Raw genomic sequence first — 23,212 nt, forward strand, 5'->3', positions numbered from 1 at the left:
ATGGAGAGAAGGGACAAGTTCTAATGAGGAAGGGTGGAAATTGCCCCAGACCCCCTCCCCCACCAAGTGCTGCCAGGCCTCCCCAGGTCCTCCCCCCTGTTTTGTGCTTCCCGGGGCCTCTGCATGATTTGTTACAGCATTTAAATTCACCTGTCCCTGTGCATTGCTCCATGCTCCCCATCTTCATGCCCACTGTCTGCCTCCTTTCCATGACCAGCTGCGCGTCATTACTCGATAACTGAGAAGAGGCAGCCAGCGGGGATGAAGACAGGAGCATGCACGGAGCAGGGAGTCTGGTCACTGAAGACAGGAGCATGGATGGAGCAGGGCGTCGGGTCACTGAAGACAGGAGCATGGATGGAGCAGGGCGTCGGGTCACTGAAGACAGGAGCATGGATGGAGCAGGGTGCCCTAGACAGATGAGTTGAAATGCTGTAACATGTCTGGCAAGAGCCCCAGGAAGCAAAGTAAAGCTTAGGGAGATCTGGGGGAAGAGGGCAGCAACCAGGGACTGAATTTGCTGCTGGAGGGAGTAAGCAGAGATGGATTAAGATGTAATGGGGCCCTAGGCATGGTAGTAGATTTGGGCCCCTCATGTGCTCCTTTTGATAAGCTTAAGTGGAGGGAGGTAAAAGAAGGTCACAGGTGGGCCTTTGACACCCACTAGGCCCCAAGCACCTGCCTAGGTTGCCCGGTGGATAATCCTACTTTAGGGGTAGGGGTTTCCCCAGGTTACCTTTGTCCCAGGGCCCCATTGAGACTTGAACTGGCCCTCCATTTTAAGAACTTAAATCGACCTGAGCAGTGATTTAAAAACAAATCTCCCCATAAGGGAGGTTCCTAATGGTGTGTGCCGCTAGGGGTGCGGGCGTTGGGGGAAGAACCATTACTTGCCTACGGGGTGTTTACAGGGCCGAATTTGTACTCTTTACTGCCCAAGGCCACTGTCACCAGCCGCCCCTTCAGTATAGGTAGCAAGATGACCCCTCCCCCTTCCCTCCAGTATATAGCCAGGTGACTCCCTTAATCCCTCCTTTTCCCACCCTCCTTTTCAGTATATGTAGCCAGCTCGCCTACCACATCAGCCATCAGTCACTCATTTCTCCACTCGTCTCCAGTGCAGAAGCTTCCTCTTCTTTTCTGTCTCCAATGCTGCCCAACTCCCTAGCCACCTGCAACAATGCAAACGTGCACAGAGAGCAAGGTGGCTGCTGCACAGGCAACTAGCAGCAGAGTACCGCTGTCAGGCGCTCGCCTGATCTCTCTGCATTGCAACATTTGCAAGCTTGCAAATGCTGCACCAGTTTAGCCTGCTGCTTTGGTGCCCTTGCTCCCGTGGTGCCCTAGGCCATGGCCTAGGCGGCCTAGGCCTAAATCCAGCCCTGGGTGTTTATCCTCTGACCCTCAGCCCATCTGTGATTATCCACCTTCTCTAGCTGCAGGCATTTGTAATTCCTGGCACAGGTCACGCATATGCGCATGCCATGATGCTTTCCGGAAGATGTAATCCAGTTAGATCGCATCTCCAGGACTACATCTCCAGGCATTTATGTGCGCGTTATCCCCACAAATGCATGCTGAAGCTGTCAGTCAGCTTGAGAAGATGGAGAATCTCTCACGGTCCAGAGGATCAGCTCCCGGTAGGGAAGTAACCCCCAGTGGCACACACCATTACAAACCTCCCTCATGGGGATGTGGGTTTTTAACTACCTTACAACTGCCTAACGCCAATTGGCAGCCCCAGGACTGCCTAACGCCGACTGGTGTCAAGTCCTGGAGCTGCAGATTAGCAGGGAACGCACGCACGCATGCCGATTCACGGAGCTCCGCTCCATAATCAGCCTGCGCTGTGATCACAGCTAGCAGGCGGTTACTAAACGAAAGGTGAAAGAAATCCCCTTTGTTTGCATCATACAGCGATGTACATCCGTACAGCGCTGCTATCTAGTGCAGCATCTATTGCAGAGAAGAGGACGGATCGCCATCCTAATCAATTCAGGACGGGGCAGGGCAGCGGGAGGGAGGGAAAATCAGGTACTGAAAGCCTAATAAAATAAAGGCTCGCAGGAGCGATCAGACACCTCCAAAAAAATGTCCTGTTAAAAGGATTCTCCGGTACAAAAAAAAGAAGCTAAAATTGACATTTACCTGGGGCTTCTATCGGCCCCCTGCAGCTGTAATGTCCCGCGCTATCCTCCTCCGATACTCCGTTCCCCGCCGCCGGTAATCTGCTAATTATTCCTCTAACTAGATGAATAGAACGGCTGCGCGGCCGTGGCCATGCACGTGCTCGGTCCCGCGCGCATCAGCAGGTGCTTACTGTGCTGGCACAGTAAGAAGTTCTCTTGTATTGCACCTGCGCACTAAGCTCCCGCTGACGCACGCGGGAATGAGCACGCCACAGTTCTGTTCGTCTAGTTAGACGAATAATTAGCAGATTACCGGCGGCGGGGAACGGAGCATCGGGGAGGACGGCGCGGGACATTACAGCTGCAGGGGGCCGATAGAAGCCGTGGGTAAGTGTTAGTTTTAGCTTCTTCTTTTTTTAAGGTACCGGAGAACCCCTTTAAGGACAATAAAAGGAAGTAAGATTCATTTTTGTGCTTAGTTGTAGGGCTGTGCAGTAAGCCGACAAAGCTGCACAGCCCTGTGTTGTGAAAAATGGCCTGGTTACTAGGGGGGTGTAAGCCTGTTGTCCTGAAGTGGTTAAAATCACTGCTCTCAACTCGTTTTAAAGAGAAGCTGTAGTGAAAATAAAGTTGTTGGGGTTTTTTTGTACAATATTGTTTTATAAATTATTTAGCCAGTGTTTGCCTGTATTAAAAGCTTCCCTTATCCTGATTTACATTCACAGGTGGTGACGTCTTTAGTCCTGTCAGGGACAGCCCTGCAAAATGTTTGCTTCTGAGAATTTTGAAGCCATTGAAAATAAGACCTTGGGCCCGATTCACAAAGCGGTGATAACTCAGTTATCACACCTAAAAGACTTTAGGCATGATAACCTTTGCACCACACTGGTGAAAAGCCAGTTTAGACGTGATAAGTTTAGGTGTGATAAGTTTAGGCATGCTAAGTTTAGATAAGTGTAGATAGCGTGCAAAGTCCCGCACGCAAAGCAGCGCCATTAAATTCTATACGAAGTGCACCAGACTTTGCTAGCGCAAAACTTTTGATCAGCTGTGCACTGCGGTGCTAACGCAGTTGGTGCTTAAACTTATCATGCCTAAACTTATCACACCTAAACTTATCATGCCTAAACTTATCACACCTAAACTTATCACACCTAAACTTATCATGCCTAAACTGAGTTTAGGCGTGATAAAGGGCTTTTCACCAGCGTGCTAACTGTTAGCACCGCTTTGTGAATCAGGCCCCTTGTCTCCCAGAAAACTGTGGGAGGAGAATTCCATAGCTAGACAGCTTAGGCTAAGCATCAATAAGAGGGTGGGGCTGCATCAGAGCAGGATCATCCACCAGGCAACCTAGGCAGGTGCCTGGGGCCTAGTGCGTGTCAAGGGGCCCACCAGCCACCTTCTCTAATCTCTCTCCACTTCAGCTTACCAAAAAGACCACAATGGGGCCCCAAATCTACTTCCTTCCCTAGGGCCCCATTACATCTTAATCCATCTCTGGGTTACATACCAATATATAGCAACCAATGTTTCTGATGCTGAAACCTGGAAAAATACCATAAAAGTGGGTATCCTGAATAATTTGCTGCATTCTACTATATGTCACTACAGTGCCTCTTTAAAATGTTTATTATTACTGTTTATTGTACAGGCTGCTGTATGCATGTATTTCATTAGTGCAAAAAGTTAATAATAATATGTCAGTGTTTGCATGCGGTTCATTTTCTTACTTTGTTTTCCTTCCTAGAATGTAAAAAGTGGACTGATTGTTTCCACTGAAAACTGGCCAAAGACTGTTGGCTTGTATGGCTTGTGAGCCATACCGAGAGACGGTCGGTGATGTGAATTCTTTGGCGGCCTCTGTAAATAACTCTGGAAAATATTTTACCAATATATAAATGCATAATATCATAATAATACAGCTGTGCACAGTCTTTTCTGCAATAGTCATGCTTTCATGCAGTGGGATAAAAGCATAAAGGGTTAAGTTTTTACAGCAAGAGTTTCGGTTTCCATTCTTTCTTGTGATGATGCAGTTGTTCCACCCTCTGCTGCCTGACTAGGAACTCTGAAACACAGCACAGCAGAGCATGGAGAAGTATTAGGCTGGCTTAGTGCAGCAATCTTCTCACAGGACCATGTCAGATCCTTCTGTAACCTTGTACCTGACCAAGCTGCTGTGCTCACATGGGGGAGGGCTGAAGAAGGACCAATTGGCTGATCTACTGAGCATCCCTGCAGAACAGATCCAGCAGATCTTGCAGGATGAGTCACAGCGATTCCCGCAGAGTGCCCAGCTGGTCCTGGCCCAGAGCTCCCTGAGGATCTGTGCCCGATACCTAAAGGGTGACCCAGAGAGATGCGGGGCACAGCAGGAGGAATGCTTAAAGCTACATATTTGCCGCCACTACCTGAGGAACCAGTGTCCCCCCAACAGGAGGTAAGTACAGGCTAAGGGGGACTCTGTGAATACAGTGTCAGAAAAGGCAGGGGGGGGGGGGGGGGGGTATTGGGGCAAGAAATATGAGTCTAGGGGTATTGTGATAAATAGAAAGCCTGAGTGTGTGTACAGGTATTATGGTGCCCATACATGGTACAATTTTTTTCATCCAATCTTACCATTTCTTTGTAGTATAAGGGTAAATTAAGTGAATATACTGAAACGATAATTTAGGCAGTTCCCTTATATTACATAGAAATGGTAAGATTGGATGAAAAAAATTGTACCATGTCTGGGCACCATTAGAGTTAGGTTACCTACCAACTTTCTAAGAGATGACAGAGGAACACTTTAGAAAATGAAAATATTGAAGCAAATATTTTATTTACATTCCCCGTTTTCAGTTATTCAAGTAGTCTGAAAGTCAGCATTTCTACTACTGCGCTAAAAGATTCCTAACAGCTTTAAAGCTACTATCTCAGAAATGTTTTTGCAGCAGAACATCATTGAAACAGTTAAACACAGCACTTTGTCCTGCTATGAAAAGGCTATTCAGCTTGAAATCCGCTTGAGTGTGCATATGTATTTACCCTAAAGTAATTATCTGTATTATAGCTCTAAAGTTGGCCTCACACGTTACAATAAAATTATTCGATTTTACAGCAATTCAATAAAATCATTTGTTTCTACAAAAAACTGAAACTTTTTTTAAGTATAAATTCCGATTGGATTTTTGATTTGATTTTATTTTTCTTGAACAAGAGTGGCAGAAATTTCTGATCAATTTTTTTTTTTTTTTTGTAAGATTGTATGATGTGTGGTAAATTAACACTTTCGTAATTTTGCAAGCAATTTTTTCAAAGTTTTCAATCATTTTTTTTTCATAACTGGGGAAAAATTGATCACACATTAGGTATATTGGTCAGATTTTTCAAATGATTAGATTAATTAGAAAAAAAATGATTATAAATCTTGAATTGAAAATAAATGTAAAAAAATGTTATGGTGCGTCTGTGGCCCCCTTTCATCTCTTGGGACAAATCTTTTAGGCACACCTGGCCACTTGGATTTTTGCAAGTTCCTCAAAACACAAATGGTTTAACGCCATAAAATCAGGTGGTGTCTGTTTTTGGTTTTTTTGTACAGCAATCTTCAAGTCATGCCACTGATTCCCAGTTGTATTAGGTTCTGTACTTTGACTATGCCATTCAAGACTTTTGTTTTCCCTTAGTATCAACCAATTTAAATTTAGTCCCTGCTGATGAAAAACATCGAATATGATATTGCCACTACCATGCTTCAGTGTGGGAGTTGTCAGGATGATGTTGGGTTTGTACCACATATGGAATTTAAACAGCAACAAAAGTTTTGTTTTAGTCTCTACTGACCAGAAAACATTCTTCTATATGTGAGCAGTTTGCCACATGCTCTTGTGCAAATTCTACATATGTTTTCCAATTTTTGGGGGTTTTGTTTAGCCATTAATTTTTTTTTCTGGCCAGGCTTCCATATAACCCCACTCTGTAGAGTGTATTGCTGCAAGGGGTCCTATAGATAGGTGCCCCCATGTCTGCTGTGGCTCTTTGCAGCTCCTTTAGTATTTGAATTGGTGTACTTTTTCATCTTTAAAGGGATACTGTAGGGGGGTCGGGGGAAAATGAGCTGAACATACCCGGGGCTTCTAATGGTCCCCCGCAGACATCCTGTGTTGGTGCAGCCACTCCCCAATGATCCGGCCCTGCCTCCGGTTCACTTCTGGAATTTCTGACTTTAAAGTCAGAAAACCACTGCGCCTGCGTTGCCGTGTCCTCGCTCCCGCTGATGTCACCAGGAGTGTACTGCGCAGACACAGACCATACTGGGTCTGCGCTGTGCGCTCTTGATGACATCAGCGGGATCGAGGACACAGCAACGCAGGCGCAGTGGTTTTCTGACTTTAAAGTCAGAAATTCCAGAAGTGAACTGGAGGCGGGGGCCGGAGCATCGGTGAGTGGCTGCGCGGGCACAGGATGTCTGTGGGGGACCATTAGAAGCCCCGGGTAAGTTCAACTCATTTTCCCCGACCCCCCTACAGTATTCCTTTAATGTCCTTCTTCCCCAGTCTGTGAGTCTTGGCTGGCAGCCTTCTCTTGCCAGGTATGTAATAGTGCCATATTCTATCCATTTAAAAAAAAATTGAATTAATGTTGCTCTGTGGTATACTCAAATATTGGGAATTATTTTAATAACACAACCTAGATCTGTACTGCTACAGAATTTATCTCTGACCTGTTGGAGTGCTCTTTGGTCTTCATGTTGCTTGTTTAGTGGTGTTGCAGAGTCAAGGGACTTTCAGAACTGGTCTGTTTACCCAGGTGCCACGTGACAATATGTGACTCATATACTGAACACAAGTCTAGCTTATTCAACTAATTTTGTGACTTCTGAAGTTAATTGGTTGGAACAGTTATTTAGGGGTTTATTAGCAAAGGAAATTATTATGTATGCATTCAGAAGCTTTCTATTTGTACTTGTATATGGCTGGTTCAAGCCACAATGGGGCCCCAGCAACTCAACTGGAACTTGTGATGCAGCTGTTCAAGCTCGTAAATCTCTGAGCAAACCTCCTGAGGAGCTATAGCCTGGTAGAGCAGGTAATTACTTTTTTTTTACTCGTGGTAAAAACAGGGCTGTTTCTAGCATTACTAGCCTTTTTGACACCCTAGCCTAGAAGTCCTGTGTAACCCCCCCCCCCCCCCCCCCCCCTCAGCTCCTCAAAAAAGAAAAACAACCACACACTAGAGAATTTAAACCACGTGCCTGTACATGGTGGAAGGAGTCCCTATGTACAGGGCGTCCCTAAGATGCAAACAATCCGCTGTTCCTGTCAAATTTCATTGTACACCCCACTCGTGCAACCCCCCTGCATGTGTAAATGCAGAATATAGCACAGCAGAAGCTGTGCTATCATCTCTGCACTGGAGTCTAGTGCTATACTTCCGCCTGTCCCATCACCACTCGCCTTAGTGCCTAACATCTCTTATCCCGTGTAGAGAGATTACACTTGACATGAGGAGAGTGAGGTGCCAGTACTAGAGTGCGCTGAAGACAGACTGGATGGCCGTACAGACACAGCGCTGGACTCCAGTGGGGAGGCACAAAGTGGGACACAAGGAAGCACAAGTGGACAGAAGGAGGCACAGAGGGGCAGGAGGATGCACAAGGGGACAGAAAGGGGCACATAGGGACAAAAGGCAGCACAGGGCCCAGAAGGAGTTGCAAAGTGGGACAGAAGGATGCACGAAGGGAGATAGAAGAAGGCACAAATGAGGACAGAAGGAGGTACAAGGGGACAAAATGAGGCACAGTAAGAAAGAGGAATTAACAGGAGGGCAGTGGTAACAGGAGTACTGTAGGAGGCACAGAGAGGGAAAGAAGGAAGCACAAATGGGGACAGAAGGGGGGGGGACAGAAGGAGGCACAGTGGGACAGAGGGATGCACAGGAGGGCACTGGTAGCAGAGGGGGACTGAAGGAGGCACAGGGGAACTGAAGAAGACACAAAAGGGGAATGAAAGGAGGCACAAAGGGGGACAGAAGGAGACACAATGGGGGACAGAAGGAGGCGCAGGGGGACAGTAAGAGGAATGGGGACAGAAGCAGGCACAGGGGATCAGGAGGAAGCACAAGGGGACAGATGGAGGTACAAATGGGGACATAAGGAGGCACAATGGGAGACAGAAGGAGGCACAGGGTCCAGAAGGAGTCACAATGAGGGACACACAGGGGGACTGAAGATGGCACAAGGAGACTTAGGAGACACAAAGGGGGACAGAAGGAGGAATGGGGACAGAAGGGGGGGGGAAGAAGGACACACAGGGGGAAGAGGTGGCATGGGGGACTGAAGGTGGCACAAAGGGGGATAAAAGGTGACACAAACATGGCTTTGTTGAGGTGGCATGGTTTTGCTTGGAGCAGCCCCCCCCCCCCCCCCCTTATGTGTCCATGTGTCAGGAATATTGGAGTATAAGGAAGGTGAATCCAAGCACTATGGTAAAGAGGAATGTTTAGCGATATAAGAGAATGAGTGGAAGGCACCCTATTAAGAGGATAAAACAGTCAGCTGTAAGTAAATTAGCATGGCAGGTCACAAAACATATCATCAGCATCTTCATCTACTAATGCTAGATTTTCACTCAACATAATCACAAAATATCATCTTATGTGAGTAAAATCTAATGTTTCTACACATTTACGAGCATTTGTACACTCAGCTACTGCTACCTAAATGACTACAGAGGTAGGAGAATGTCAACATTTTCCTTTTTTTTAATCATTGAGATCCACATGGACAGTGATCATTCTGCATGGAATTGGCTAGAGTGCTCTAGGGGTTATGGTGATTTTCAATAATTCCCCTTAGAATTATAATTTCAAGTGTATCACATGAGCTTATACTGAATTAGATTTCACTGCACGTTCCCACTCTTCTTATTCCAGGCCCCGCTGCCGATTCTCCCACAATGTTCTATCTGACCACAACCGGATTGTGTTAAAATCCAATGAACTGAGTGGACTAGATGAGAAAGAGGTCAAAGTTCTGCTGTTCCAGAATGACATTGAGCTGCTTCCGGAAGTGAGTCCAGGGCCAGATGATTTGTGCAGGTGTCTTATTACTCATGCTATTGTGCCATCATGACTCATAGGCTATCATTCATAAAAGCAGTGCGTTAAAAAAAAAATCTGTGCGGGAAAATACCGCATTCCGTAGTTTAGACTTCTGTGTGCCTATTCATAAAAATTTTTACAGTTGCGATACAAGTTCGGTATTCTCCCTGAACTAGGCAGGCGGTAGGCTGCCGGTATGTTCGTGTAACATGAGAAGCTGCCAAGTTGATACATTTTCTCCTCCAGAGACAGCTTACTATAGAAGAGACAGCCCCAGCATCCCTTTACACCTGCATTGTTTAAAAACTGCCTCTGTTTGCACTGAATCTGTCTATTAGTCTTTCTAAACAATCTATTTAATTGGCAGCTTAGAAGAACTTCAAAAAAATGTTACACATGACAGGCTTTCTGATGTGAAATATATCTGAAAACAGGTACCCAAGGGGTTAAAAAAACACAGCCTTGGTATTCCGGAATGCCTTGTCTGCTCTTCTCTCTCTGCAGCTGCTGCTTGGGAGGTCTGTCTCATTAACTAAGCTGTTCTCCCATGGTTATTGCTACTTCAAAGGGTGCAGTAATCTTTGTGCTGACACCGCTTGCTCTAATCTTTATGAATTGATTTATGGTGACATTTGTTAACATAATCACCGCACAAGGTGGTAATTTATCGCTCTGCTCCAGAATGTCAGCTTTTCATGCGGTAACAGCCTTTATGAATAAACACTTTCCTAAGTGCTCGGTAAATTCAGCTGTTTTAAGCATTTCCGCATGCGGAAATGCTTTATGAATGATAGCCATAGAGTTTGATTCAGTGTAAGGGCTGGTTCAGACGGACGTCTGCATGGCGTCGCATCTGGGGGCGTTGCGGCGGCTGCGCGGTCAGGCTTTCAGTAGCCTTCGGTCGCGTCGTGATGCGGTCGCGTTTTTTTCTTCCTCTAGGGGAACATTAGCCGTCGCGGTTGGCCGCTCCCTGGAAGCAACATGTCGCTTCCAGGGGCAGCCTGAACGCTCGCGAAAATCGGGACCCGAACGCCGCGTTCGGGTAAAAGCATGCAAAAGCTCGGTGTAAAAGCTCCCATTAACTTGAATGGGAGCGTTTACCGCGACGTTCCGAACGCTTGCGGTAAACGCTCCGCAAGCGTCCGTCTGAACCAGCCCTTAAGCTGATTTGAATATGGCATTAAAGAGAATCTGTATTGTTAAAATCGCTCAAAAGTAAACATACCAGTGCGTTAGGGGACATCTCCTATTACCCTCTGTCACAATTTCGCCGCTCCTCGCCGCATTAAAAGTGGTTAAAAACAGTTTTTAAAAGTTTGTTTGTAAACAAACAAAATGGCCACCAAAACAGGAAGTAGGTTGATGTACAGTATGTCCACACATAGAAAATACATCCATACACAAGCAGGCTGTATACAGCCTTCCTTTTGAATCTCAAGAGATCATTTGTGTGTTTCTTTCCCCCATGCACTGAAGTTTCAGGCTGCTCTTTTCTTCCTGCAAACAGCTTTGCCCTTGTTTGTAATTCCTCAGTATGTGAAAGCCCAGCCAGCTCAGAGGACGATTTATCCAGCTTGTAAAAGATAAGAGAGAGAAGAGAGAAGCTGCTCTAATCCTAAATAACACACAGGCAGTGTGCATAAAGGGGAGTTCATAGCAGAACCACAACACTGAGGAACTTGGCAGCCTTCCAGACACAGGCCGACAAGTCTGACAGGGGAAAGATACATTGATTTATTACAGAGACTGTGTTAGTAGAAAGTGCTGCAGTAAGAGTAAGCCAGAACACATTAGAATAGCTTTTGGAACGTGTAGGATGATAAAAAAACAGGATGCAATTTTTGTTACGGAGTCTCTTTAAATGCAGCTACACTGAAATGTCCTTAGTGCTGAGCAGAAGATGCTATAATTGCCCAACAGTTCTGTAATCTTGTAAAGTGAAGAGGCAATGGAGGTACTAAGTCACCCATAAATGGGCACCTTTATTCAACGCTGAGTACAAACATGTGGATACAGCAGTGGGTGTAATAAGGCATGTCAGTCGTTTTGCCTTTTAAGTGAAATGGCTGTCAGGCCTTATTACCCCCACTGCTGTATCTCCATGTTTGTACCCAGCATTCAACAAAGGTGCCAGTTTATGGTCGACTTGGTGCCTCCATGGTCTCTTCACTTTACAGATTGACTACTGGTCCTCTGGAGCGAACACCTCTTTTGGGCACAAGTTCAGATTTATACCCACACCCCTCTCAGCATCTAGTGCCGGGTTTTGTCTATTTTAAGAATACATTCTGTAATCTTGCCTAATCAGTTTTGGCACCAGGTGGTTTTAGTGCACATACGTAGACACAGTGTTCATCCTAAGTTAAGCAAATCTCTTTCAGAGAATTTTTTAAAAGAATAATGTTAGAGGAAATAAAATACTTTAATACCTTAGTTATAAAAAGTAGGTCTGCAATATGCACTCCAGCAAAGACAGTTCATACATGTTTAACACAGAACTGACACTAACCCCGTTAACCTTGCACCAATGTGTATTCAGCAAAGACAGACTATTACCTATAGTGTAAACACTGCAAGTATAAAATCTCACAATTAGTTTCTCAAGTATACAACCTCACAAAGCCAAATAAACCACATTAAAGGGTCCTACAGCAACATACCGATGTAAGGCCACTTTCACATGGGAGGCTGAAGGCGGTGAATTCATTGTCAACTGCTTCTATGTACTGGCCTGGCACTTGCTAGAGCTTGGTACTTGCAGTGAACAGGCGGCCACCCCATGGAGTCACATCTGAGCATGGCTGTGCTCAGACATGATATGGATAGTTTTTTTGTCGCCAGACAACACCACCACATGTCAAGCAGTGACACATGTGGTGTTACAAATGCTGCCATTTGGCTGCATATTAATTGCGCCCGAATGTCGCTCGTGGCTAGCAGCCAGTAGGGGGAACAACTGCCCAACAATCACGCTGTGAATGACCCCTAAGGTGTCTGCAGATTTGTAATTTCAGTAATTATTTCTTTCATACAGGCACCAAACAGTATAAATATGTTGAGATGTTTACCAGTATTAGGATGAATTACTATATATATATATATATATATATATATATATATATATATATATATATATATATATATATATATACAGGATCTTCTCAAAAAATTAGCATATTGTGATAAAGTTCATTATTTTTTGTAATGTACTGATAAACATTAGACTTTCATATATTTTAGATTCATTACACACTGCTGAAGTAGTTCAAGTCTTTTATTGTTTTTCTTATTGATGATTTTGGCATACAGCTCATGAAAACCCAAATTTCCTATCTCAAAAAATTTGCATATTTCATCTTACCAATAAAAGAAAAGTGTTTTTAAAACAAAAAAAGTCAACCTTCAAATAATTATGTTCAGTTATGCACTCAATACTTGGTCGGGAATCCTTTTGCAGAAATGACTGGTTCAATGCGGCGTGGCATGGAGGCAATCAGCCTGTGGCACTGCTCAGGTGTTATGGAGGCCCAGGATGCTTCAATAGCGGCCTTAAGCTCATCCAGAGTGTTGGGTTTTGCGTCTCTCAACTTTCTCTTCACAATATCCCACAGATTCTCTATGGGGTTCAGGTCAGGAGAGTTGGCAGGCCAATTGAGCACAGTAATACCATGGTCAGTAAACCATTTACCAGCGGTTTTGGCACTGTGAGCAGGTGCCAGGTCGTGCTGAAAAATGAAATCTTCATCTCCATAAAGCTTTTCAGCAGATGGAAGCATGAAGTGCTCCAAAATCTCCTGATAGCTAGCTGCATTGACCCTGCCCTTGATAAAACACAGTGGACCAACACCAGCAGCTGATAAGGAACCCCAGACCATCACTGACTGTGGGTACTTGATACTGGACTTCAGGAATTTTGGCATTTCCCTCTCCCCAGTCTTTCTCCAGACTCTGACACCTTGATTTCCGAATGACATGTAAAAGTTGCTTTCATCCGAAAAAAGTACTTTGGACCACTGAGCAACAGTCCAGTGCTGCTTCTCTGTAGCCCAGGTCAGGCGCTTCTGCCGCTGTTTCTGGTTCAAAAGTGGGTTCATGCTTCCATCTGCTGAAAAGCTTTATGGAGATGAAGATTTCATTTTTAGCACGACCTGGCACCTGCTCACAGTGCCAAAACCACTGGTAAATGGTTTACTGACCATGGTATTACTGTGCTCAATTGGCCTGCCAACTCTCCTGACCTGAACCTCATAGAGAATCTGTGGGATATTGTGAAGAGAAAGTTGAGAGACGCAAGACCCAACACTCTGGATGAGCTTAAGGCCGCTATTGAAGCATCCTGGGCCTCCATAACACCTGAGCAGTGCCACAGGCTGATTGCCTCCATGCCACGCCGCATTGAAGCAGTCATTTCTGCAAAAGGATTCTCGACCGTTATGGCAAACTCTATACCTGCATTTAAAGGGGGCTTAGATGCTTTCCTTGTGTTGAAAGACATCCATGGCTACAATTACTAGATTATGCCTAATGATGTTGATCCAGGGATTTTATCTGATTGCCATCTGGAGTCAGGAAGGAATTTTTCCCATTTGGGGCTAATTGGACCATGCCTGGTGGGGTTTTTTTTGCCTTCCTCTAGATCAACAGGGGTATGTGGGGGACGGGCTGGAGTTGTACTTTGTACTGGTTGAACTCGATGGACGTATGTCTTTTTTCAACCAAAATAACTATGTAACTATGTAACTATGACCAAGTATTGAGTGCATAACTGAACATAATTATTTGAAGGTTGACTTTTTTTGTTTTAAAAACACTTTTCTTTTATTGGTCGGATGAAATATGCTAATTTTTTGAGATAGGAAATTTGGGTTTTCACGAGCTGTATGCCAAAATCATCAATAAGAAAAACAATAAAACGCTTGAACTACTTCAGTTGTGTGTAATGAATCTAAAATATATGAAAGTCTAATGTTTATCAGTATATTACAGAAAATAATGAACGTTATCACAATATATATGCATGCCATGAAATGTGTATGCATACATTTTGTACCTCATAATTCAGTGCTAAGTCTTGTCATAATGCAGAGCTTCTCCATCTGCCCCATGGTACTGATGGCTGAGATCTCATGCACTTTTTGTGGCCATTTACAAACAGATGAATAGATAAATGAGGTAAGGAAGTCAAGGAATGAGGCAAGGATGATGGGTCAATTTACATCTATGTTATAATATACAGATGTAAGCTGACCCTTAAGTAAACATGGAAAATTCCTCCTTATCAGTTGCAGTTGCTCCAGTTGCATTGTAGTATATATATATATATATATATATATATATATATATATATATTGCAATTATTTTTCTTTCCTCTTTTTGAAGTGCAAAACAAACAGTGGATATAGAACATATGTGAGCTGCCAGAACTTTCTATATTGAAAGAGTATGTAGTATGATACTATCTTAGCAAGTTGACAACAACTGGATGTACAGGTTGTACAGAATCTAGTGACTTTTACCTAAATAAATCAAAATTCAGACACAAATGTTTCCTAGTCCTGTGCATACAGTGGAACAGAGCTTCTTCATAGATGATGCGAGGTAAGTTACTGGGTCAGCAGGCCTTTCACCAGCTATTTCCTTGCTTTCAAGTCTTTCTTCAACTTACCTAGAAATAACTGTTCAGAAGTTTACAAGAAAAAACAAATTGTTCTTGATTAAATCAATAGTTGAGAGATAGTTGAGTCCTAAAAAATATTTAATGAAATTATGAGATAAATTGAAATCAAGAACTTCCAAGATGGTGTTTTCAAAAATGTCAGTGCCACGTGCTTGACCTGAAGGGCAAAAGGGGCTTAGGAAAGAAGAGTTTGGGTTGGGTGTGTCATTGGGGTAGGTGGGAGGGAGGGGGAGGGTGCAACGTTGCCTTATTATCTGTTTGTTTTTCCTAACTGTTTGGCCTCAATTCACTAAGCTTTATCAAACACTTTACCAAACGTTTGATAATTTACCTCATGGGTAAAATCTAATTTTGAATTCACTAAGGTGTTATAGAGTTATTGAACATTTTATTGATAAAACATTCGATAAATATATAACACCTTAGTGAATTCAAAATAAAATTTTACCCATGACGTAAATTATCAAACGTTTGATAAAGTGTTTGATAAAGCTTAGTGAATTGAGGCCAAAGTAAGGAAAACCTAACGTGTGCTAAGTAACATAAGCATTACAAATAAAATTTACGAACTTGATTTGCTAATTAGAAATACAGATGGATAGTGTTGGAATAACAAAGGCATAAATGGTCTATAGCTATGACTGGATGGTAAATTTGAAGGGATGCAGTGTGTTTTGAAATTACAGATCAGACACTAAAGGGTTGATAAATGGCTGAAAACTGTAACAGTGTAGAACCCATATGGCTGGATTCACCGTGTTCAGTTGCATAACGCACACATTATAATGAGTGTGAATTGCAATGGAGACTGGACATAGGACCATACAAATGTATGGGCAGTGAGATGACATGCAGAATTATTCTGCAATGTAACTGAGCACTGTGAACTAGCCCTATAAGTAAATATATATTATAGAAGTGAGGAATGGCAATTGATTATTGTGATGTGCTATAAGCCAGAATATATAAATGACGTTGAGGAAGTACAATTACTGCAGTAGATTAAAAGAGCTGCAAGCAATAATGGGGTCATAGTTATGAATGGTTTCAATTACCCCAACGTTAAATGGGTAATACTTTAGTAAAAGTTACATATTTTTTTATTGACGTTACAAGGCAATTGTAATGTCGACTCAAATGCTAGTTAAATTACCCGGGATAAATGCTCTGCTTGATTTGGTCATTTTAAATAGATCAGATATTGTATCAGATTTACTAGTTCTGGAACACTTTGGTTCGGGGATGTAACTATATATGTAACAATGGGAGGCCAAGGGGGTGACCCTACTCCCTCTGGTACATGAGTCCATGCTTCAGATCAAGTGTTGTTGCAGCTACACTTATTGTGGGTGGGAGACCTAGAAATATAAACATGTTGGTACCTGTCCATACACTTTAAACCTATGCATTCTTTTTTCAGAACGGTAGCTGAAAAGTATTAAGAAGAGAAAAAAAGTCAAGTGGAAGCCCTATTGTATGTAATAGAATTGCAGCAATTGCAATGACCTTGTCTTTACGTCTTCTTACCTTCTTTACCTCTACAGCACTGCAAGAAGTACAATTACGACCAGTGTGATCTTGGAGGGGACTGTTCACGCCTTCATGTGTGTGGCTTCTTTTTACGGGGGGAATGCAAAAACCGCTTCTGTAAAAAATCGCACGACCTCGTGGAATCCATATCACTGCTTAGCTGCCAATGGTTGAGTGCGGAGGCTATTCAAAATTTTCAGATGCTCTGTATGTTAAACCACAATGAGAGGATGGAGGCACAGAACAGATCTAGAAAGGGAGATGCCAAGGGGGCCAAAAAGACACGGGGCAAAAGAGGAGGACAACAAAGAAACAGATACAGGAATGGTTCTAACAACTGGCAAAGGCAAAGAAAAGGTACCAATTTACTAATACCAATTTCATTATATCCAATTAGTAAAAATTAATTAGAGAAGAACCCTTTTCAAGTGTTTTGGAATGGGAATTAGCCATTTATCACAATCCCAATGTAGCTTAAAGCGGTATCGTCACCATAAAAATGAAATTTTAACAGCAACTGGTCTGAGTGTATTAAGTGATAAAGATGCTAATCCTGCATTCAAAATTTTCAAAACTTTTCTGCTGTTATGATTTGGAGTTATCATATACCTTAGGAGCACTGGCTCTTTAGTAGTCGGTGCCAAAGAATTGCATGCTGGGGGTTCTTTTTATCTATAATATATTCCTCCTCTTCCCTTTATTTCCCTGCTATCTGCTTATCTGAAACCTGATCCCCTAATCACTTGTGTTTACAAGCAAGGCTGAGGTGACTCAGCGATTGGAGGAGACAAGAAAAAAAGTAAAGGGCAGAAATGACATCACAAGTTAGCCTTTACTGTGGGCAAAAGACATGGCCCCCACCAGGAACAGAATTCTCGTCATTTACTATATAACGTTCATTGAAATCAAAACGTGGACAGTACAATACATGTGCTATGTAAGTAGATCATGTATTTATCTACTTATATATGTGTTTTTTCCCCCTGGAATAGTATGGCTGATCCTACTGCTTTAAGAAAAACAACCAAAAGAAGAAAATGAAACCTTTGCTTCCGTAATTGTGGCCAAGAAGGCTCTCTAGCAAATATATGGTGGTTCTGCCCTAAAGTTAAACGGTTCTGGTCTGAGATCTCTGCCCTCATAGGATCAGCTTTGGAAGTCACTTACGCCCCAGACCCCATGTCATTGCTACTGGGTGATAAACCTAAAGGTTGGAAGTTTCCTGCCCATAGTCTACAACAACATATTGCCAAGGCTGCCAGCCTCCACATAGCTCGCCAATCACAACAGCTTGCTCTCTCTTTAGATCTCACTAAAATCATAATCAAAGATATAATGATCTCAGAAAGATTATTAGCCATAGTCAACGACTCGCTAGACACCTTCACTAGAACTTGGCAGCCTTGGCTAGTCCCTACAAACAATCCAGGCCTTCGCCCTATGGTCCTTTCTGTTTGATGATAGTTTTATTGAATGATGGAGTCCCTGATCCCATGACTAATTAACAGCATAAATCAAACCTGTTATCTTAAACTAAAGAACATATGGCCTCGATTCATCATTGTCTTTGAGATAACGTTTTCCAGTTTGGTAAATTACCGAATTCGAAGTTTATCGATTTCTAGTTGTATTCATCAAGGTTTTTCTGCATTCGGTGTGAATTCGATAAAATATACAAAGATAACTATTCGGTAACGTGTCGATATTTCCATTTTACAGTAAAAAAAAATGGTAATTTAACACAAGGCCATAAGATTCCCATGGAATTGTGGGTAAAAGGCAGTCATTTGAACACTACGTAGCAACATTCTGAATAGGGCTTAACACCTGGACCAGGATTCTGGAAGTGGCTTGGGACAATCCCACAATTTCGCCAGCTGCGGCTTGATAGGAGCCTTTTTCTGAAAAAATATAGTGCAGCTAGCAATTTAGTTAACCCTGGCACTGCCTGTGTTCTCTTACAAGATGATTCAAGAGAAATGCAGATGTCCTGTTATAGCAAATAAATGCATTCTCTTGCAAATTGATATGGTTCTAGACCTTATTCTTGCCCTTCTGCGCCTTTGAATCACTCTCAGCTGATGCATAACCACTTCAAATGGCTCCATCTTCTCTGTCAGCAATGATCTGACAGGAATAATGACAGAGCAGTGAAGTAGATAACTAATCCTAAATGTAACGCTAAACCACGCCCACTTTCATTTTCATGAATTGCACTTTCTTCCGTTTTAACGCATCACCAACGAATGATTACCGAATTATTACCGAATGCTTGCTAACAGCTGTAGATAAATTTGATGAATCCTGAAATCAACTTAACGAATTCGGTATTTTACCGAACTGTCGTTCACCAATTCAATAAGTCTTGATGAATCGAGGCCATAGTGACAATTCTGCTTTATTGTACTTTTATGTTGAGTTACATTGTTATCTCTTGTTATCTTTTGCACCTTATTATCTTATGAAAATCAGCCTCTTACCGGGCAAGTCATTGCTTTTATTATGTTATCGCCTTGATTTTCAATAAAAAAAACTTTTGAAACTAAATAAAAGAAGAAAATGAATAGGCTTAGAGAAATAGACTAGAGTTAAAAACAAAAAAACAATTATACTTCTACACAACATTTCTCTCAGTGTCCCACAGTATGAGGGGTCCATATTAAATCACAACACCAGCCTATAAAATCATTATGGCCAGCTCAAATGTTCTGTAAGTTGCTATACCACCTTTTGACTATTAATTCAATATAGGGCATGATGCATACCTTTGAAATTGTTAAAAATATTCAAATGCATCCAGCTTATCAAGATGTAAATCAGCCAACATTTTATTTCACAGATGAGTAATTTACTGAAATATCAACAGTTTCAGAGCACAGTGGGTTTCCTTAATCAAGGTAAAAAAAAGGTAGTGGATATGCAGATAAACATGACTTAAATAGAAAGTGAACACCAAACAGTATAAATATGTTGAGATGTTTACCAGTATTAGGATTCATTAATATATATATATACATATATATATATATATATATATATATATATATATATATATATGTTACGGCCAGAACCCGAAGTGTGGCCACTTCTAGTTCTGGCCGGCCACTTCGGGTTCTGGCCGGCCAATGTGCAAAGTGGCCGCAGCGCAGCGGCCAATGTTAGAAATGGAATGTTTCCATTGATTATTAATGTAGTTTTCCGGCCGTCTCTGGCCGCAAATGTAGCAAAACAGTTAGTTCATTTAATTAAATGAAGCTGGCGGCTCCGCCTCCTCTCCTTCGCCCATGCCTCTCTCTCTCTTCTGCGGGCAGCCGGCGGGGACACGTGTGTCCCCGAGAGTCGTTCGTGGCGGCAGGAAAGCAGAGCGGGGAGGCTGCAGACATTGCTTCTGCCGGCACCCGCTCTGCAGGGACGAACGACAGGATTGCCTGCCGCGACGAACGACTCTAGAGGGACACGCATGTCCCCCGCTGCCAGTATCGGGGAGGAGAGAGAGGCAGGGGCGGAGGAGAGGAGGCGGAGCAGAAGCCGGGCGGCTTCATCCTTCTACATTGCCGCCAGCTTCATTTAATTAAATGAACTAACTGTTTTGCTACATTTGCGGCCAGAGACGGCCGGAAAACTACATTAATAATCAAAGGAAACATTCCATAGCTAACATTGGCCGCTGCGCTGCGGCCACTTCGCACATTGGCCGGCCAGAACCCGAAGTGGCCGGCCAGAACTAGAAGTGGCCACACTTCGGGTTCTGGCCGTAACATATATATATATATATATATATATATATATATATACATATATATATATATATATATATATATATATATATATGTGCGCATGTCATGACATGTACATGCATACATTTTGTACCTCATAATGCAGTGCTAAGTCATGTCTATCTGCCCAATGCCATGGTACTGATGGTTGAGATCTCATGCACTTTTTGTGGCCATTTACAAACAGATGAATGGATAAATGTGGCAAGGAAGTCAAAGAATGAGGCAAGGAATTTTCCTTGTTCCCCTATGGGTCAATTTACATCTATGTTATAATATATAGATGTAAGCTGACTATTAAGAAAACATGGAAAATTCCACCTTATCAGTTGCTCCAGTTGCATTTTAGCTGACAACAACTGATTCACTGTAAGCCCAGCCTTACTGGGTACTTTTGAAGGATGTTCAACTGTTCCACAGAACACACAGAAATTGGTTTGCCTTCATTCAGCATTTATGTTCTTCTGTTGTTACAGCTAGTCTTGTTAAGCCTAATTGTATAGGTTCAGTCTTCTTCCTGACGGAGGGCGCAGAAGAATAAGAAGCAATTGGATAAATACCTGGAGCAGAATGCAGACTGGTTACCAGTTAAGCCTTATTCACACACTAGATAGCTCTCAGCCAAGGTGGACAGTCAGGGCTGAGTACAGGCCAAGCGCATTGTTTGCCTACTCACCCTTCCCTTTCCATGCAGCCTCACTATGCGCAGCGCCATTGGCCTAATTGCACCTCCATAGCAACAGAGCACTTTGCTAGCCCACAGGCAGCTAGTTGTGCTATTCTCCGTTTCTCTGTGTTTATAACATGAATGCATAGGCTATCTTTTGTTGTCTTAGTGAGCATCCCCACTATACCCCCAGTATCTGCTAACTTGTGTGTACCCTGTGCCTCCATCCAGCACCACCCGACTCAACACATTTAGATGCTTGGTAGGGTTCCTGTGATAACACCTGACCACATTAATGAGCCACATATCCTCCATCCATCTAGAACACCAACAGCTGTAGCTTTGAAACAGTTCTTAGTTCTTTCACGAATTGCTCATCTATGGAATAAAATGTATAATTTATGTTATGGTGTGCTTATGATGATTAAGTGGTTAAAATCTGACATTGATCGGCTGAGAGCTAGAATGCACACGTAAGCGATTTTTCTAAATTCTGATCAGATTTCTCATTTTTCCAATTGGATCGAAAGGAAAGTGTTTTCAATCAATGTAGCCATTATTTTTAATGATTTCCAGCCTGTCCAATTTGCTTCCAATCGAAAAAGATATCCTGATCTGAGTGTTATCTTGATCGGAAATTGAATCTGAACTAAAATTTGCATGGGGTGTACCCACCATGAGGGACTAGGTGTAAGCAGAGCTGTTTTTTGTTATGTAACATAAACCTTCCTGTAGCTCAGAATGGTTGATGTACCCTTCGTTTAGCTATACAAGCCCTGCCCTGGAAGCTGGAGTTGGTAAGGAGCAAAGGGAAACTGTAACGATTGTGGAATTCTCTCCGTGATCAGCGCACAAGACGTGCGCTGACACTGCGGAAATCCTCCACAAGCGTATAATTTGCGGGAACCCAGCAAAAGGTGCAATGCACCTGTAAAGGGAAATTCCTGTCGACAGGGGGAGCTGTGGAGTGCATAGGAACAGCTCCTCTGCCCTGCCACACACGCCAGACAGGAATTGCACGAAGGGAAGAAACGCAGGGCAAGATAGCCCTGAAAGAGAGTGAGCAAAGGGACAGATTGTATGTGTGTGCACCAAATTAGTCGCCAACCCGCGACGGTGCATACACAACAACAGATATGAAGTAGGAACGCAATCGCGAGAGAGGCGATTGCCAGAGGTGACACAAGGCTACAGCAAGGCAGAGCACGAGAGTAGCAAAGGCACAGCAAATCATACAATGAGGAGATACGGAAAATAACAAACGCTAGCTAAACGCGAACACCGCACTCATTCGCAACAGTGCACGCGTTTATGCACAGTCCCCGCGTGATAAGCACAACAGAGACAAGCACGCCTAACTAACCACCGATAGACAAACATGAAACAGAGGACGCGAGCGCTTGCTTAACGGTTACCTCACCGAGCCTCCAGCAAGCGTTCGTAGCAGACAAGACAGACACACGAAAACATGAACAAGCGAGAGATAGGATCCACAGCACTAGCGAAAGTGGCTAGTGCGATCCAGGAGGACAGAACAGAAGGATCAGAATTAATTAGAATTAATTTAGTGTTGCGCCAAATAAACACTATGCTGCTAGTCTGACAAGGGATCCCCACTTCCTTATAATCATATAACAATAAACTTGGAAACAGACTGCGCTAAAAACACACAATTTAATTAAACTTAGATCAGTTGATCAGTAAATTTTATGCTTGCATGCAATTAAAATCAGGTATAAATGTCCATAAAAACAAAGAGTATATTCATATAAACCCATTTGGGTAAATTGTGCAAAAAAGTGCAAAACTGTATATTAGTGTCACTGAATATTGAGATTCGTTGTACTGTTCTTCAAATTAGGTTTCCGTTTGAATCAGCATCTAATTATGCTCAGTAGTTGTAATGATGGGATCTGATATGAAAAAAACCCCAAATGAATTGTAGCTGATGTTATCAAATCATATATCAGTGAAGTTATAGATCAAACCGGCAATTGGATCTTTCAAGACGTGGGATAAAACAGGTTTACATTGACTGAGCTGTGCCTGACCATCTCACCCTTCCGGATCCGTATAGCGGTAGTGGAGTGTTGCTGCGGGGAGCCGCTCAATCTCACCAGCCCCGGCCGGCAGCTAGGTGAGAGAGTCTGGACACTTGCTTGTGTCGGGCTGGGTTAGCCCGGCTCCCGTTCTGGCGAGGGTGGTGTGGGTTGGAGCTCTTGGCTGGAGGTGACGTTTCCGTGAATTTTCTGCGGCGCTAGCAGCCGCGTAGCCTGGCTCCGCCTCCTTCCCCTCTGGTGTGTGACGTCACACTGACAGCACCGCTGACGTTTCGGGAGGAACG

General features: G+C 43.2%; 1 protein-coding gene across 2 annotated transcripts in view; it reads left to right on the forward strand.

Moving 5' to 3' along the window:
• LOC137564046 (zinc finger CCCH-type antiviral protein 1-like) overlaps positions 1-23,212 on the forward strand; it is a 78,044-nt gene that overhangs the window by 15,291 nt on the left and 39,541 nt on the right. The window contains exons 1-3 of one of the 2 annotated variants that reach the window (XM_068277344.1): positions 3,916-4,572; positions 9,051-9,186; positions 16,440-16,782. In XM_068277344.1, the coding sequence (XP_068133445.1) occupies positions 4,271-4,572; positions 9,051-9,186; positions 16,440-16,782 (781 nt within the window). In that variant the 5' untranslated portion in view covers positions 3,916-4,270. Of the gene's footprint in view, positions 1-3,915; positions 4,573-9,050; positions 9,187-16,439; positions 16,783-23,212 lie in introns of those variants that run through there. The other variant, XM_068277345.1, reaches the window with a different exon arrangement.

Source organism: Hyperolius riggenbachi, chromosome 3, assembly GCF_040937935.1.
Source record: "Hyperolius riggenbachi isolate aHypRig1 chromosome 3, aHypRig1.pri, whole genome shotgun sequence".
In the NCBI taxonomy this organism is placed as follows: Eukaryota; Metazoa; Chordata; class Amphibia; order Anura; family Hyperoliidae; genus Hyperolius; species Hyperolius riggenbachi.